Consider the following 18,166-nt stretch of genomic DNA (forward strand, 5'->3'; position numbering starts at 1 on the left):
TTCTCCACTTCTCCCCCAAGCCTTTTGTTCAAAGGGAATGTACGTCCCTCCTGTCTTTTAAAAAAAAGCCGTGCTCCTAATTGGAAATCATTACGCTCTCTCTATTTAATTTATCGATTGACTTATTTAATATTCAGTCTCGTCCGGAGCGGTCGCGTCGGGCTATCGATTTTACAAGATGACAATGTTCTCGCGGATGGGGATGTTAACGGAATGGACGCGCAGCAAGTTGTGGAAAGGATTAGCAGCATCCGCAGGGAAGAGGAGCCGTGGGAGCTGGATGGTGGAATCGCAGGAATGCCAGATCATTCCGGTCATCCTACAGCATCGCTACAGGGAAAGATAATGGCTGTAACAGTCAGTGATATTTAAATGTGGTTATTTGTCCATGTTTCCTCCTTACATCCCTGTTGAAATCGCCCTAGTTAGCCCAAGTTCTTGTTCCAAAATATGTTGCTGGCTAGCATGTATTGTCCTAATTAAATCCCCCCCCCCCCCCTATAAATTGAATGGAAGTTCACACCCATGTGACCTAAACTCCAGTTCTGCCTACTGGCCCTACTCACTCACCATGTGACTTTGAGGTCAGCAGTACATGCTGCTGCATGCGTGTCGCCTGGTGATTTAGTTAAATAATGCGGTGTGTTGTGTGTGAGTGCGTACAGGGGGTGGGGGTTAGCCAAAGATAAGCGAGCCCCCGCTAATGAAGAAGGATGTGTTTGTACCTGACTGGGTCACAGTGGGCCCATTATCCCACAGAAGAGGAACCTGTGGGGGTCCGGTTTAGGCTGGGGTGGAATCCAGGCAGAATACACCCCCCCTTAATCTAGTGCAATCAGGGGGAGACGGATAAGTGGCTGTGAGATAGGAATGCTGGAGGGCAGAGGTAGAGGGCTTTGTTTGCAGGCCTGTGACCATGGCTGCAGCCCTGTCCCACCCTGGTCAACGATGGCCTTCTGCTCACATTACAAGTAGGAGGTGAGGGTGAGGTGCTCCTGGGGTGGGAACAATGGCAGGGTGTGTGCATGTGTGTGTGGAGAGGATCAGCCCCCACCCTGATAAATGAAGCTCTTTTCATCCTCTTATGAAGATGGGGGATGTCCATGCTTAGGAGCCAAACCAAGCCCTCTTTTACCCTCTGGAGCTTCTGTGTAAGAGCTTGGGGATCTGCAGTAAATCTCCTTGTAAGATTCCTCGCAAAATGCAGGCAGCCATACTGCCTTTGTGGCCGTATCACCTCAGCCGCATGACGTCACTTTGCTTTTAAGATCCGTCGCTGGCCGCGTTGCATCTCATGCCTGTGACCGTCGGGGCGCATGCACGAAGGCCCCCTTTGTGGCCACGGTCTTATTTCCGCAGCCGCATGGCTTCATTCAGCCATGCGACTTCCCCTCCTGAGCAGGAAGTCCCGCTTTCTGAGCTGGAACACCGGGAATATCGGGTGTGCCGCGTGCAGCTGGGAGCCAGCCATGGGAATCCCAACGGCGAGTAACCGAAGCGTGCCCCGCGTCCTCCTAGCCCGCAGGAAATGCCACGAGCCGCAGTACGCTATGGTAGGATGCTCTGCCATAGATGTTCGTGTTCTGTTGCAGATCTGCCATTTGATCTGTCCCAAGCGTGCGGTCTTTCACTCTCAGGTCTGTGGAGGGTTACTGGTAATAACAGAAACTTACGATACAGTAAACCATCTGAACAGATTTTTTTGTCTTTGTGTAGAATACAAGTTTTCTAACCTATAATTGCTTTTTTTTTTTTAAACACTGATGGGGCTAGTTTGTGCAGTGGTGAGAGCCCCCTCCCCTGACCATCAGTCTCTCAGCCTTTTCCATTTGTGTTTTTATATGCCTTTCTGTTAAACTAAAGAGTAATTCAGAGATTTCAGCTCGAGTTTTAAGTTTTCTCATCCCATGTTGACTATGATGAGCTTATCTGCATTACTGTGTTAATCACTTTGTGTTTCCCCCTCAGGCACCCGAGTGGACAGAAGAGGACCTCAGTCAGCTGACACGCAGCATGGCGAAGTTCCCAGGGGGCACACCAGGTCGATGGGAGAAGATCGCTCACGAGCTTGGCCGGTCAGTGACTGACGTGAGTTCAGCTGGGACCTCCAGGGCATGAATGGGTGGGGTGGGGGGGAATCTTGGGGAGGGGGGTTACTTATGACTGACAGGGCTGTTTTAAAAACCTGAAAAAATGGGGGGTGGGTTGGCTTGAGGTCTTAAATGGAGGAGGGACCGGGGATTGGGAGCAATTAATTAGCCAAAGCAGAGGCAGATGTGAGAGACTTTGCTCACTCTGTAGTTACTGGGCAGCTGGAAGTAATCAGGGGGGGGAGTGGGACAGTGTGACCTGGGGGGGTTTGAGGGGGGAGGCGGTTAAACCGCAAAGGAAGGTAAACCACAAAAGGAAAGATGCCTACCTACACACCGTGTCTGCTAGGTCTGCTGAGGGATCTTGCCTTGGCATGTGCTGAGCTTTGATTTATTAGATTGAGGTGCCAGTGCGTGATGCGACATGGTCTTCATGGCACATCGGTGCCTTTCATATCCTGACGGCCGCTAGCATGGCGCTTAGAGTGGCACGGTGAAGCGGGCCTCAAGGAAACAGGCTCAGTTGACAACGCTTCTGGGGAGATGGTGGGCAGGGCCCAGTGCGAGAAACACTGTGACTCAGGTTACAGCATTTATGGGTAGCTGGACGTTTCCTCCCAGCTTAGCCTGTTGGTCTTGGTCTCAGTCTCCTCACATGTGCAACATAATGCTCAGATCCACCAACCCCCCCCCTGCAGTGGCCCCACATCAGACAGATGTACCAGCTAATCAGCATTTAGGCATGAATGTGCCGTTCCTACCGCCGGACTCTATCCCCGCAATCAGAAGAGGAAACTGAAGTGCTCTTTGAGCTCCTTCCGGAATGGAGACTTGTCCTAAATGCATGAAAGCCAGCAGCACTACATGCCATTCTCTGAAGATTTCCTCTCCATAATTTGATTACCTTTTCCCCCCCTCTTTTTAACCCCCATTGGCTGCAAGGGAGGTAAAATGACTGAGTAAGAAAGATCCAGAGAAGACAGTGTGAGCCTGTCTGTCAGCAGGGGAATCAAACAGCTTCCGTGATCAGCGGATGTCTGATTAGGTGCTGAGTGAGAGGCAGGTCCTGCTAGTTACCTGCCTGTAATATGATCTGCCCTAAACCCACCCACCCCCATCCCAAGCCAAATGCCCTGCGGTGCCCAACCCCCTTCCTACACTAAACCAGGTCTGAAAAGCAGCGTCTAGCCACGCCGGGAGTGATGCACGTACCAAGACAGCACTGGGGTAGGGTTGCAGTAAAGGGTCACTAATGCATCTCAGCCGTACACCATCATTTATTGCTGAAGAAATTATTGGCAGGGAGGAAGCACTGGAAAGGAAGCCTTTTTAACACGGGCTGTTATTTTAATACTGCTTAGACTTGCTGAAGAAATTCTTTCAGAAATTCTGACCCATCTCTTTTAGTAGGTCAGAGTTAAACACCGCAAGATAATGATCCCCCCCATATTTCCCTGTTTTCCCCCATCATGATTGATCAGTGATTACCCCTCAGCCTAAATATTAATTTGTTTTCCCCTCACAGGTCACTTCAAAGGTGAAACAAGTGAAAGACTGTGTCACCAACACATCCGGTAAGCGCCGGACTGTGCAAAGCGTCTCACCCGCCTTTGGGGCCTTGCTGCAGCCTCAAGCCTCATGCATTTTCATTCAAGGGTCGTGGCAGCCTTGTGTGCAGATGGTCTAACTTGCCCACTTTCCTTAGTAGTACTGATTAAGACAAACCGATGTACATTCCACAAATTCTCAGAAGGTTTCAGGCCAGGAATTGTTGCCCTGTCGGCCGTATTCATTTCAGACGACCTAATGCACTTTCAGTCCCTGTCCTGCCCATCTTTAGGATGCTGAAACAGGTTTTGAATGGTGACATGACAACATAACGTGATAAAACGCTAGGGGGAAAACTAAAAACGTACCCCAGAGAATGCCCTGGAGCACACATTTCACTGCACTTTCAGCAGAGGAAGGCACATTCCTAGCTGACGGACATATGGCGCACACGCTTTTATGAATGTGCTTTCCTACCCTTTGAAGTTCTGCATACCAAGAAGTTGTAACATTGTCCATTGTATATGTTGGCCAAAGCAGTTTTTTTTTTTTTTTTACCCCAATTATACACCTTCAATTTATATCACTGTATATTTTGTCGGGCCATTTTTTTCCAGGAAAAACTTGTATGAAGAGGTTAAATGGGTACTTTGGTCTAAAAATAAATAAATAATAAACTCGCTCTTTAAATATCAGATTATTAGTCGGCCCTCAACACCAGCAATCTATGGAAAAGCTCTTCATTCCTGCCCTCATGACCCCCCCCTCCCCTCCCCCCTCGCTCAACAGGTCTGGTGAAGCTCTCTGAGCTCAAGTCTGGCGTGCAGATGGGGAAGAGCATGAAGGCGGCTACCCTGCCGGACAGCATCATTACACAGAGAGAAGACCTGGGGGCGGGCCCCACGGAGCCAGGTGAGGAGGACACTGAGGGGAGGGCCCGACACAGGAGGGGTAACCGGCTGGCAGCTCCCGGGGGCGACGACAAGGCCCGGACTCGACGGCAGAGGGACTTCGACCCAAACGCTACAGTTGATGATGACAGCGCCGATGAGCGCAAGCCAGGCGGGGGCAGGCCGATGGGCCCAGAGGAGCTGTGGACTCAGAACCAGCAGAAGCTCCTGGAGCAGGCTCTGCAACAGTATCCGCGTGGCACCAGCGAGCGATGGGACAAGATCGCCAAGGTGGTACCAGGCAAGACCAAGGTAAGAGTACCGGGGAGCTGGTGAGGACTGGTGCTTTAAGTCTCTCAAATGTGTTAGTGCTTACTCGTTACGAATATGTACTAATTTCTATATATAATTTCCAGAAGATGCACGTAAAAATACTATACACACAAGCCAGTTTGAGGTCAGAGTGCAGGTTCAATCTGAACCCTTACTTAAGGGCCCAATGGTGAAATCACTTAGACAGCTCTGGGATTTAAACATTCTTCTCAGCCCCATAACTGGCTCTTAGGTTCGGTCGTGTTTCTTTTGTAGTCCAGATTGTAGCGATGTAAAATCATTTTCCGTTGTGTGTCCTGAGGAAGTTAGACTTCATCTAATGATAGTGAGCGAGCACCTCCTGCATGTGCTGTTGGCCACTGATGCTGCCTGCTCTCCCGCAGGAAGAGTGCATGGTTCGCTACAAGCTCCTGGCAGAGCTCGTGCAGAAGAGGAAACAAGCCAAGAGCTGACTCCAGGACATTGCTGTGCCCTCGTACCTCTCAGCTGCCTGCCGTGTGCCTTCACTCCACCCAAACGGCCCGTCGGCCAGCGGACGTCCAGCTCATCCCCCCTCCCCCCCCCGTCCATCGCCATGGTTTTATTTATTGAGCACAGGCTGTCTTTATACTTGAGTGCTTTTAGTTGGACACTTTACATGAAAGGAAATGTCTATGCAACAGGCTGAGGTGAGTTTGTAACCAAAGCAGGACAGACTGATGTGCATTAAAGTGTTTCCATAGGCCTGGAACCAGTGTGCTTGTTTATACCTAGACTCATGTTTTGAATATTCATGCTTACCCTGACCATACTGGATGGCAGTAGTATTTATGCAGGAATGACTGTACAAAGGCCTAAGCTGCATGCTGTCAATCAGAAACTAGCAGTTACTGCCTGGTACCAAGACTCAAAAGAAGAAAGGGCTCCCTTACGCTCCGGTCCAGGCCAGAGTCCGTCGACTGTTCTATGCAAATGCAGTTATCCCATCAGTTTAGAAACAGCTGAACACAGGCAATGTCTTAGACCATTTACTTCAGTATACATAGCACCAATGTTTCAAGTAGTAAAAAAAAAAAAATTAAATTCTTCACATTTTACGTACTGTGAATTATCAGTGAAACAATTGATTCACACTACATAACTTTAATATCAGGTTCCTGCTACAAACAGTATAAATCGACGGGTCTTTCTGTTTACTTGTCTTTCTTCAAACATAAATAAGTTTGCGTTATTCTGAAATATATACCTTTGAGATTCGTCTTAAATGCTGTACAAAAACTGATTCACCTGAAAAAAGAAACAAGGGGCCAAAGTACAAAATGGTGCAAGAGTTGTAAAATTTCCCTGCTTATTTAAAAAATAAATACTTTGTGTCCAGTCACTGCTTGCATGGCTGATAGAAACTAACGCAAAAAAGTTCTGCATCTTCACAACATGGAGGAGACACTTACGGACACTTATTTACATAAACGAGGTAAAACTGTGCAATTTAAGGCTCAGTACGACCCGAACAGCGGCTCCAGCTCTGTGTAACACAGAGACGAGCTATTTACAAAGGCCAAATGAAGCTTTGGCCTCAACTGTTTACAGGTTCTGTTTACAAATCCAGGGTCAGGTCTAAAACCTGTAGGATATGACCGAAGATGTCTGTGAAAGTGTCATTTGGACAGCAGTGGGAAAGGTCCTCCATGCTAGACTGGATTGAGCACTTCACAGAAACATCTTAAGCTCACCTGAACAGAACTTCTAATAAATTAACAGCATTCATCTGCAGATTCTTCAACGTAGCAAAAGGTCCTCCAGCGTAACCTTCCGGCTGAAGGCAGACTAGGTTTGAACATGCAGTGGGTTGGTATCATTTTGAGTTTCGGGACTCTTGAACGATAAAGAGTGCTGGTGGTGGTGGAGAAGAATCGGGGTTGTAGGTAACCACAGATGGACAAGCAAAGCCACCAAACCACACCGCCTCCCAGCAGACTGCTAAACATGCTGGTTTACACATGGCTGGACAGCCCACGGAGGCCGGCTTTTGCTCAGTGGGGCTGTAGCCGTCAGACAGCTCTGCCGCCCGGTAAAGCCACTGCATTTTAACACACACTCAGTACAATGGTAAGCATAGTGCCTTCTTGGCCCCAAAGAGGATCGGAGTGTGGCTGTTCCCACCTGGCCTGTCAGTAACAGGCCTGCCGGCCAGCCCTGCCCCAAGGTAGCACACACACCTTCGTTCTCTCACATGAACTTGGCGTCCATTTTATCTCGCCAGATTTCTGCAGTCCCTGAAGATTTTAGTGCAACAAAGTGTCGTCATGTTCCTGACGACGGTCTTCACCCCTCGCGTTTTCCGTGGCAAACCCCTGCTCTCTGTCCTTGGTCCCCAAGAAGGGGCTGGGTGATGAGCTGCTCTCAGGGAGACACACCCAGCTCGGTCAGCTTTTCTCCTGGCCGGTGACCACACCGCCCTTCTCGGCTAGGCGCTGTGGGCAGGAACATGGCTGCACTGAGAATGCATTCACGCTCACGTCTTCTGCTGTCTGTCATTTTATTAAGAGCTGATAGGATGCTGGCAGAATGAGGTACGGTTCGGGAGGTACTCACAGCGTTTTTTTGGGAAGCTTCTGTGTGCATGGTGAGGAAGGGGTTGGTAGCAATGGCACTCTGAGCTGTGGGCAGCAGGCTGTTGACAGGCAGCTGCGAGGAGGACAGATGCTGGAGTTGCTGCAGGTCATGCTGCTGCTGCTGTTGCTGCATTAGCTGATAGATCAGGGCCTGGTGCTGCTCCTGCTGTACAGACAGACGGAAGCAGGGAGCTGTAAGTGGGGACGCGCGTCCTGACTTGGAGAGCAGGAGGCCCCCTCACCTACCGGGGTGGGCTGTGGTGACGAGAAGAGCTGCTGCAGCTGTTGCTGGTGGAGGAGGATCTGACGCTGCTGCTCCGACAGGAGGCCCAGGGCCGGCGCGCTGCAAGCACACAACAGCAAGGCCGTGACATCTCACTGCCACTGTGGGGCCACTGGGGACAGTGGAGCATCAACAAAAATGCAGGGCAACTTTGATTAAACGAAGCATGCAATCCCAGGCCGCAGGATGTTAAAGTTTATTATTTTCTGGCAATTCATGAAGAGCATGATGGATGTTCTATCTGCAAAGAGCACGGCAGACTGATGGCAGCTGAGTGGGTTTTTACACAACAAACACGACACGAAATTGATGGGTTGGATGGGCAGGAAGGCAGAGGCACAGCTGCCCAAGGGGGGAGGAGCTCACCTGGTTTTCCCAGGTGTGGTGCTGCTGCGATCCACGTGAACAAGGCCAGAAAGAGAGAACATGCAAGGGATCAACTTGGACTCGTTCAGCTTTAGTCGGCTTGCTGAAAGTTCAAAAAAGCCTCTCTGCGGAACCGGCAGGCAAAGCGAAGCTGGTGGCTGAGCGGAGCAACGGGGGGGGGGGGGGCTCACCTGTTGTTAAGGGTGCTGGAGATGGTCAGTGGGACGCTCGGCACACCCACAGGGTGAGGGAGGGCGTTGGCATTCTGCGCCAAGCTGGGCGACGTCTGGATCACACCGTTTAGGGCTCCCACTATGCCGTTCATAGCCAGCTGCCCCCCCTGGATAGCCCCCATCAGTCCCGTTACGCCAGGCATTGTAGGGAGGGCCCCGGCGGCAGCTGCGGGGGCCACAGACTGCATAGCACCCCCCGGCGCCCCATTGACCTGCAGCTGCTGCTGCACAGACGGAGGGGAGCCGTGGCCCACCGAGGGGGGGGTGGAGAGGGCGGAGCTGCTGCTTCGGCTGCTGGAGGCGTTGTCCTGCCAAGGGGAAGACGCAAGGAAGGCAGAGCTCAGCAAGGCAGCGAATTCCAAACGGGCGCGACATCGAAGGCCAGCAGGGGGCATACCTGAGCCGCCAGGGGGAGGGGCAGAGGCAGGGCGGAGTCCGGAAGAAACGTGCTGCCTAGCTGAGGGCTCTTGCTACTGTTCAGCACATCTGAAGGTAAAACAGACAATTTAACAAGAGCACAGAGGCCGCGCCAGGTAGCGCATGCGTTGCTGGTGTGTCACTGACCTGCGTGCAGGCCTGCGCCGGGCAGCTGCGGTGAGGAGGCCGCCGGCGTGCTGGTGCTGCTGGTGCTGGCGGCACTGCTGGCAGGGGGGAAAGGCACGGCGAGCTGGGCGCTCAGCAGCTGCAGCCGCTCCTTCTTCACGGTCAGTGTGCGGATCTGTTCCTCCAGCCGGCGGTTCTCTGTCTGCAGCTGGTGCAGGGACCTGAGCATGGCCAGCACTGCGGGCAGGAGTGGGGGTGGCAGTCAGCGTGGTGGTGGCACGCACGATAGGTGAAGCAGCATCTCATCCACACAGGGATGCGGGAAAGGGGGAATTTAATTTAAGAAGCCCAAAAAAAAAATGCTGGAGGTCGCCCCAGTGACCCCGCCAAAGTGAGTACCACCCACACTTCCTCCTCATTTGCATATCTATCACAGCTGCCAATCACAGAGCAGTACCATGAGGACAATGCACCAGCGTGAACAAACATGGTGAAAAAGAAACTTTTCTTATCAGAGATCCACTGCTAAAGACAATTAGCCCCTGTGACATGTTAAAATTAATTAGCACCCACTGTAACTAGAACGCCTACAACCTGGACTCAACACCACTTAGACATTAAATAAAATAAAATTTACGAGCTTTGTATTAGGAAGAAACAAGTAGAGCTCTTCAAACAGGTAGACATTTTAAAAGTACCACCACTTTAAAACACTTTAAGACACAGCCACATGTTAGCGGAGACCAGTTAAAACAAGTTGGAAAGTACCTCTGCATGATTAAACGGCCATTACTAATTAAGCTAATTAAGAAACAGATAAAGTGATATTCAAAGCAGGCCTCATGCCACTCATCATTACAAAAGAACACAGCTACAGAACTGTAATTTAATGTTAACTGTCATTTTGCAACCATGTAAGCAATTAGACGTATATTACAACAATAATGAATTTCCAATATAAACAGGAGAGTTGCAATTTCAATGAGGATTCATTAAAATTGTCTGGAGCCCACTGACTGCACGTTCACAATTATGCAGCTTCATTACAAATGAAACGACCTGCGAATTTTAATCACCTAAGAATCAGCGTTGTGGCACAGGTGGCCGTTTATGCAGCACAACGGACATGAAGGAATCGGAGAGCTTCACGTTAAATATCTGTTACCGGTCAGGGGAGCCCCAACAAGCGGGACGGCAGGCGTGAGCCGCATGCCCGTGTGACCCTGAGACACACGTGCTAATAAAACTGAGGCATGTGAGAGTCAGGTGCGAGACATGCGACTGGCGGGAGGGGGAAAGGAAGGACTCACAGTCTCCGGACGCCCCCGGAGCACCGTGCTGCAGCAGGAACTGCTGGCCCTCATTCCACTGTCGGTCCAGGAGCTGCTCGATGCTGGTGGCCACTGGCAGTGCAGAGCTCGCCCCATTGACGGCTGGACCTGAGGCCGTCAATCCAGAGGAGTCATAGCGGATGTTCAGACCACTCACGGGCGATCTAAGAGGGAAAAAGAGAAGCACGCAGACAGCAGTTTAAAGCCTGCGTGTTCATACAGATACCGTGGCCACAATGGGGGCGTTAATGCCCATAATATTCCACAGCTGGGGGCGGTGGGGCTGTGGCTGCTCCCTCCCGTGCTGATGGTCTACTAGCCATGCTGTGGGGGGGTCAGGTTCTGGAAACAAGCTGTATTATATCTCTCACTCTCTCTCTCACTCTCTCTCTCACACACACACACACACACGAGAGAATGTTTTTAAACGATCTACTGAGAGGGTTTACTCTACTATCAAATGGAAAAATGAGATTCTTCGGTTGATGCAGGAGTAAAACATGTACCTTTAAGGATACAGGCTTATTTGCATTTTGCATGATTTTCCAAAAAAAAAAGGAACAAAAAATCTAAGCAGTATTTTAATCACTGAAAACATAAGCGTTTCAGTTTATAAACATTATAAATCAACCTGAAGTATTGTACAGTTATGAACAAACAGAAAATGATAAATGACAAACTGTTTAACTATAGGTCGTTTGTACTGAAGTTAAATGTCCACTCGTGCGATAAGGAGAGAGACACGGCACATTAGGCCCACATGAAGGCACGGGCCGCTCATACACAGGCAGTCAGGGCGACTTTCAGCCGGCAATGTAAATAAGACTTACCGGGGAGACAGGCTGGCCTTTGGTGAAGTGCTTCTTCCAGAGAAGCCAGTGTCCCCCAGCTCCAGGTCTAAGAGTAAACAGAGCGTGGTTACAGCGGCCGGGGGCTTAAAGGGAGCTGGGAGAGGATGAGCCACACGCCGAGGGGCACCCCAAGAGTTTCACACAGCCCCTCTCTGCCTCCACACACACACACACACGGCCCCACAGCAGACCACGCTCTCCATCTTCTGAAGCGAAAGTAACAAATCACACATGCAGGCCGGTGGCCCACCCCCCGGTCAGAGCCAGCCAATCCCATCACATTCCCTAACTTTCCTCATTCTATTTTAACACTTTCCAGCCCAATACCGACACAATCCAGCTCAGTCGAGCCATAAGCCACCTGGCAGGTGTCTCCTGGTCCGGGACACCATGCTGAGCAATCGTGAGGTCATGCCTCCCGCGCCAGCCGGCCATTAGTGGTCAGAAGGGCGAAGAGGGGACCGGGATGGACTCTAATTCCAACCGGCCAGCAGTGATTGGGCCACGCTCTCCCAGTACAGAATTCAGGTTATCCAACTCACCAAAAGGGAAGGCAGGCAGGCAGGCACTGAGCCTCACATGGACACTTTAGACAGGAGTCCTCCTACCCGCATTGTTAGGCAGGGGACCCCGTGACCTGCCTTTCAGCAGACGGCACTGATCCATTATTCGTAAAATACCACAGCCCAACCCCCCGCAACCCTCCCCCACTCCACACAGGGTTCCTCCTCACTGACCCCCGCCCCCACACATGGCTGTAGGGTCTGCTGGAAAAACACCCGAAAACAAAACCTGCTCCTATTCAGCGCAGAGGGCCACCGGAGGAGGAGGTGCAGGAGGAGTACGGCGGGTTGCTGAGGACACGGACAGCGTATCAGAGCCGGCAGGGTTGGTCATGGCAACGTGCCGCCTACTTCCTATCACAGGTGCCCGGTCTGTACACATGTGGGTGGCCCCAGCACTGCCGCCCCTCCATGCCAGGAATGTAGCGCTCAAGCTGGCGGCCTGGAGCTCATTCCGAGCCCATCGGCATGAGCCAGCCGTCCTGAGCCCAGCATGCCATCCATGAAACAGATTCGCTCTGGATGTGAATGCAGACAGTGACGCTCTGGTAATAATTGCAGGGATAACACATGTTAAGATGCTACTGTTACAGCCCACCGTCACCTCAAACATTAATACTTCAGCCACATAATTACATATTCTTCCCTCACACATATAATTATATGCTCAAGTTCCCCATTTTGCTGTCTACATATTTATGATGCCTCTCCCCAGACAGTGGTGTGTTTTCCATGCTGCATTACTGTGCAGACACCGATCCTCAGTGAATGAGCTCTGTTTACAGGCAAGATAAAGTAGGCGTGTGTGCGGCTGACACGCTGTGACTGGAGGGTGGGGGGGCTGGCTCACCTGTAGGCGGACCCTCGGACTGCGCGAAGAGGGCCGTCATAGCAGAATTAGGGTTCAGGCGGTTCCCAAACATGTGGGGAGGGGCAAGGTTGAAGGAGGATCCGGATAATGCATTGGACTGTGGGGAGAGAGGGGGGAGGGAGAGAAAGAGAGACGGATGGTTTCAAACAAAGCGACACCCTCTCTGGCGAGACCACGTGAGGCAAACGGCTATGGCGTTAGAGTGGCGCAGAGCGGGGAGCCGGGCTGTGAGTCTGCCTGGGCGACAGACTAGCACCTCCGGGCTCTCCGCTGACCATGTGCTTCTGCTGCTAATTGTTTTATCTAATTAACCCATTTCCCAGATCAGGAGGCGGTGGCATATGTCAAACAAAACGGCCGTCTCTCCGGCTCGGCGGGGTCACACCGCCCGCCGCCGCCTGCCTTTCATTCCCCTGCAGTGCGGCCCATTCACCCCCCCCCACACACACACCCCCCCATGTGACTCCACAGGCTGGGCAGGGCCTAGCGTCGCTGTAAAATGTGCAAACCCTCAGGCAAACGGAGAGGAAAAAAAATAGAAAGAACATCCAGCAGGAAGAGGGCTTGCCTGACGGCTTCCCCCGTGACCCGGCGTCCAAGCGGGCGAGTAGGAAGGAGACGGGCAGGCGTCCAGTGCCCCCCCGCCCTCCCCCCTCCGCCACAGGCTGCTGGAACCTCCTGCTCACGTCTGCTTCCATTCACAGTCCCCCTGCCCCCCTTCCCATCCCCTACCTCTGGGGCCTCTGCTGGGATGGGGGCCAAGAAAGGGGCCAACAGAAAACCTGCAGCCATCCAAATCTGTTGCATAATCCAGAGCAATAAAAATGCCTTTGCTTTGCGTGCGCATGTTTACTTTGTGGCTTTTACTTTCAAAGAGTACAGAATCGTACCCCCCAGCAAGGGCTTCGTGACAGAGACCACATCTGGGAGCGATGGAAAGGCCAGGAGAGAGAGCGAGCAGAATGACACCGCTGGACTTTCATCAAGGGACTGGCCCCACCCCACATGAACTCACCCCACCCACAGACAGTAGTGCAGCCAGCAGGTAGCTCCAGAGGCTGATGCAGCAACATTTGCCCAGGCCTGGAAGCTTCTCACTCAACACCGGCGGCTTAAAACATTTGACCAAGAGCATGGTGAACAGCTTTCAATGGCCCTCACGCAGTAATAATTAACACCCTTTAGTAGCGCGGCCCTTTATCCTGAACAGCATGCATATTACATGAGGAGCATTAATCTATTCCCCCTCAGCCTTGTACGGTATGCTGACGTACGGGTGCAGCATCGCTCTTGATGTGAATACACCGAGACCCCAGGCAGACTCACAGCCACACTAAAACCCACACCCATACCATGGGGGGCCAGGAAGCACCGGGTTGGGACCTTTTCCCTGAAATGCCGGGGGGGGGTGGGCAAGTTAGATGATGGTAAAGAGCGACATTATTACTTCTGTAAAAGGCTGGAGATAAGGCCTATGATTCGCAGATTGCTATTTCTGTCTATACGGATCACTATCACACTCCTCTGGAGCTTCTCCCTGCTTATATTCCTTATTCACACACATCAGGGCATATTTCACTCTAGATGTCTATTACACGAGCAGCCACCAGACTGATAAGCAAAATAACTTTTAAAATAAATGATTTATTTAGAAGAAATACATTCATTGATTTCTTTCCTTCAAAATACTCATACCTTCAGGGTTGTGTGTGACTAATTGCCTGAATTCAAAATACATGACAGAAAATGAATAAAGATTAGTCACACCTCCATCGATCGTGAACGTGGGGCTGTGACTGCTGAGCATCCTGCTGAATTACATGTACGGGGAAGGCAAAGCGGTTTTAAGTGCTTATGAAACCAGCTACAAAAATGACATCAAAAGCACTCCAATTTCATTAAGGAGATGGAGATTATATCCATTAATGTTGAAAAGGGAGGTTCAAAGTTACAGTTACAAACTGGCAGGGACTCGCACTAAGATACAAATAAATGCCTGAACCTTGAAACTCAAATCCATACTGACTGACTCGCTAACATCCGTGGGGCAGTCGGGTCGCATGTTCTGCACGGTTTTCTAGTGGGGCTCTGGGAGTCAGACAAACGCCGGCATGAAGAGGCTTAAAAAATCATCATCATAAAAACAATAATAATAATTTAAAAAAAAGGAGTGAACAAATCAACAAGCAGCTGTAAAATAGCGCACAGCTGCACAATGCTGAGGGTCCAACAGAGAAGCCTCAGCCCATTAAAAGCCCGCAGCCACGCAACCCCAAGCCTGTGGGGAACCCAGAGAGACAGGCTCAGTGGAGCGCAGGAGCTCCCTTCTCCCGGGCCGCTTTAACGAGCTGCACAACACGACTGAGCCCAAGCCGCATTCCTACTAGTTTATTATCGCTGGAGAGCGACAACGGCCCCAAGCCCCGGCCTCCGTCACCCTAGGACCCGGCGAGGCCTCACGCTCCCGGCGCCGGGAGATTAAACAGAGTGTGAAGCACACTGTGGTCCCAGGAGAGGCCCCCACCGCGGAGGCTGTCGGCTTCAATTGCATCACACGGCGCTGCTCAATGCCAGGGGAGAGGGGGGCACAGACGGCTCCCTAATTGTTCAGGGGGCTTAACATTTTCAGCCCCATTGTTTAGGTAATGCTGAAAGTGCTCGCTGCGGATTGGGTGCTCGGGACCAGCGCAAGGGGGCTACAGGGCCTCCGAACATTCCTCCATCTAAACAGACCACAGGCTTCAGGGGGAATAGAGCAAGAGGAGGCAGAACACACCGCTGGGGAAACTGCTGGCCGGTACACCCCTCTGGACAGACCTCGTAGACTGTCACGGTTACGTTGAGACACTGCTCCGTGCCGGTTATCGTCCCACTATCAAACCCTCAACTTCTGCCTGCCATCGATCCATGACGGGGTGTAGACAGATCAGCTTCCCTGCTCCAGGCTCACCGCGGGATTGATGACGCCATAAAAAACTGGCCCCGGCTCAAATCCATGCACAGACGTTCTGGAGGTATGACACGTCCCTTCTGGGGTATCTGTTGTCTCAGGACCGTCCTGCCATCCATAGGGCCAATATAGTGTCACTCTCTGCCCTCTGATGGCATTAAATACTCCCACCGTGTCCCCGCTGATGAGCGGCGACTTTGGATTTACCGCACAGTCCGCGGTACACTCCAGCTCAAGGCTGAGGGCCCAAACGTCAGACCTGGGGCCCTGTCTCCCACACTCCCATCTAAAACCCCAGGAGATCAACAACAGTGGCACTCCAGAGAGGCCTACCCAAGACCGGCCCACCCTCCGCATCTCTGCTGCGCGCTAGCAGGCTCGCGCCCACTTCAGTGAAGAGGTCAGTTGCCAGGAGACCGATGGTTGCTACAGCAGCGCCAGATGAGAGCAGGCTGACACAAGCCTGGGAGAGTGCGAGAGTGAGCGAGCGAGTGGGAGGATTTGAGAGACAGGGCGCGGTGTAAAGACATACCTGCCACAGATACATTAATGGGAGCACCAGCCCCCGCAAAAAACAAATGCCCGTTTAGCCTCAGGGAACCCAGTCAAGCTATAAACCTGCTTCCTGCCCCCACCATTTGTGCAACTATTTATACAATTCATAAGAGGCAAGGAAACAAACAAAGCCATTACAGGCATGGCCATCCAGCACTACACATAAAAGCCAAACACCACAGCGCCGCTGGGGATTACTTCATGTTTATTTAGTCCTGCAGGACGGGCATGCGGACCACCCAGGGTCGGGTGCACATCCCTCAGAGGCTGCAGCCAGTGATGATGCCACCATGTGGGCAGGCCCTGCTGACACGTACGCCACGATCTGACAAACATCCGGCAGGGCAAATAGGCGCCCTACAAACATGCAGTCTAAACACCAACACCCCCGTAATCCAAAAGCCAGGCACCAAAACCATAATTATGCGCAAACCGGCAAGGAGGTGGGGCATACTGTGTAATGAAAAACACGCAACCGCAACAATACCCGCAGTCACAAGGCCCGAACCACTGCTGCTGACGGCAGGTCACATGACACCTCGCCCGGATTATTTGTAAGGCGTGTTCAGCTTGATCAGGAATAGACTGAGCATTACTGCGCTCAATCAAGGGGACTCTGACACGTGATAATGGCTGTTAATTTTGAAGCTCCCATACATCTGTCTGTTTAATATAGAAACCAGTATGACACTTTACGACTCCATTAAAAGGCGTTCCAGTGTGACGCATTACATCAGACTAATGCACATGCTCCCCCAAATATGACCTCAGTGCCTTTCAGTGTGCAGATATCGTTTCTATATGTGGGACACAAAAAAGACTCCATCTTCTCATCAGCCAGAAGGAAAGGCAGCTTGGTAGTTTCACCTTTAAATGCACCATGATGCTGTTGCACCACTACAGAGCTGATGGCAACTCGAGAACAACCGATCAGGTGGCGAGGGCAGCGTGTCATCACAGGCAGTGTGCAGGAGATACTCACATAGGTGCAGGAGGTGCTGGGTGCTGTCGGGACACTGGGCAGCGAGGTGCCACCCAGAGGTTGCTGAGGTAGCTCGGCACTGGACAGGGGGGTGCCAGGGCTGCTCACCACGCTGGGCAAAGGCACCAGGACGTCGCTGCTGGGGAAGGCACCTGCAGACAGAAGCGGGAGGGTCAGCTTCAGAGGCATGTGGAAGTGGGAGCCAGAGGCACCATTCAGCACTATGCAGACGCCCTCCTATAGGCCAACCCGCCACAAGGTCAAAGCGATACGTCATTAATACAAGACGAGAAAAGAGAGATTGTGATGACTCATGTTTTCAGATATAACTAGATCGAGTTCCCGATGCATGGCTAACAGGGCCCCATTCATATGCATGCGATGCCCACCCACGTGCCAGCTCGTTTGCTGCCATCGTTTTATTGGCCCCAAATTAAAACTGAGGACGCGTCTCTACACCTCCTGAAGGGGTGGAAAAAAGGGTTCCTTCCCAAAGACGAATCAGCTCCCTGCCAGAAAAATGGATTGTCTGGGATGCCGGCACACACATGCCACCGCAGTTAGACCCGGCACGTGATGTAACTCTGCATTCCACAAATCCACCCTGCGAATGACACAGCTTCATCAGACAGCTGTTCTACTGGGTGATGACGGAAGTTAGCCAACCTACCCTGCAGAAATAAATGTTTGATGAGGGAGACAGAGGGAGGTGTCAGGTGGGCACTGATCTGGCCAGAAGAGAATATAGTACCTTCAGTGCCAGTCAGTATTGGTCTCCTGTGCACCCTGCCCCAGTTGGAAATCAGGAGCATGAGGCAAATTCTAAATTAGATTAACAATCACGTCGTTTAAACTGGCCCGTTCCTCCACAACAGAAAATCTATCTGAGTTCAGACAAAGGTTAATAACACGGCTCACGGTCTGATAACGATCCTTCAGAACTTGAGTTCAATTTATCGGGCTAATTTCAGAGGGGTTTAGATGTGACGGCTTTTGTGTCACGCGATAACTGTGGTCCTACAGCCACTGAAGGATAGCACAGCAGGTATCAAATATCGATCACCAACGATTCCTGACAAAAATCTATTCTTAAGATTTGCATTGCAGATTCGCTGATGTACAGAAATGCGCACAAGAAACAGCGGCCTTATCTCTCTCTCCATGGACACTAGCACATCTTGGC

General features: G+C 51.5%; 2 protein-coding genes across 15 annotated transcripts in view; one reads left to right on the forward strand and one right to left on the reverse strand.

The window, feature by feature from the left end:
- dnajc1 (DnaJ (Hsp40) homolog, subfamily C, member 1) overlaps positions 1-6,221 on the forward strand; it is a 31,400-nt gene extending 25,179 nt beyond the window's left edge. Inside the window, exons 9-12 of the mRNA XM_023841221.2 lie at positions 1,969-2,088; positions 3,616-3,664; positions 4,428-4,840; positions 5,245-6,221. Coding sequence (XP_023696989.1) covers positions 1,969-2,088; positions 3,616-3,664; positions 4,428-4,840; positions 5,245-5,313 — 651 coding nt within the window. The 3' untranslated portion in view covers positions 5,314-6,221. The remainder of the gene's footprint in view (positions 1-1,968; positions 2,089-3,615; positions 3,665-4,427; positions 4,841-5,244) is intronic.
- mllt10 (MLLT10 histone lysine methyltransferase DOT1L cofactor) overlaps positions 5,854-18,166 on the reverse strand; it is a 41,194-nt gene continuing 28,881 nt past the window's right edge. For 8 of the 14 annotated variants that reach the window (XM_023841211.2, XM_023841208.2, XM_023841215.2 and 5 more), the window contains 11 exons: positions 16,984-17,135; positions 12,476-12,593; positions 11,042-11,108; positions 10,191-10,375; positions 8,902-9,117; positions 8,735-8,823; positions 8,296-8,645; positions 8,105-8,128; positions 7,702-7,798; positions 7,436-7,621; positions 5,854-7,314 (listed from right to left, as the gene is read on the reverse strand). In XM_023841211.2, the coding sequence (XP_023696979.1) occupies positions 7,267-7,314; positions 7,436-7,621; positions 7,702-7,798; positions 8,105-8,128; positions 8,296-8,645; positions 8,735-8,823; positions 8,902-9,117; positions 10,191-10,375; positions 11,042-11,108; positions 12,476-12,593; positions 16,984-17,135 (1,532 nt within the window). In that variant the 3' untranslated portion in view covers positions 5,854-7,266. The remainder of the gene's footprint in view (positions 7,315-7,435; positions 7,622-7,701; positions 7,799-8,104; positions 8,129-8,295; positions 8,646-8,734; positions 8,824-8,901; positions 9,118-10,190; positions 10,376-11,041; positions 11,109-12,475; positions 12,594-16,983; positions 17,136-18,166) is intronic. The other 6 variants (XM_023841220.2, XM_023841210.2, XM_072711342.1 and 3 more) reach the window with 4 other exon arrangements.

The sequence above is a fragment of the Paramormyrops kingsleyae genome, chromosome 4 (assembly GCF_048594095.1).
Source record: "Paramormyrops kingsleyae isolate MSU_618 chromosome 4, PKINGS_0.4, whole genome shotgun sequence".
NCBI classification, from domain to species: domain Eukaryota; kingdom Metazoa; phylum Chordata; class Actinopteri; order Osteoglossiformes; family Mormyridae; genus Paramormyrops; species Paramormyrops kingsleyae.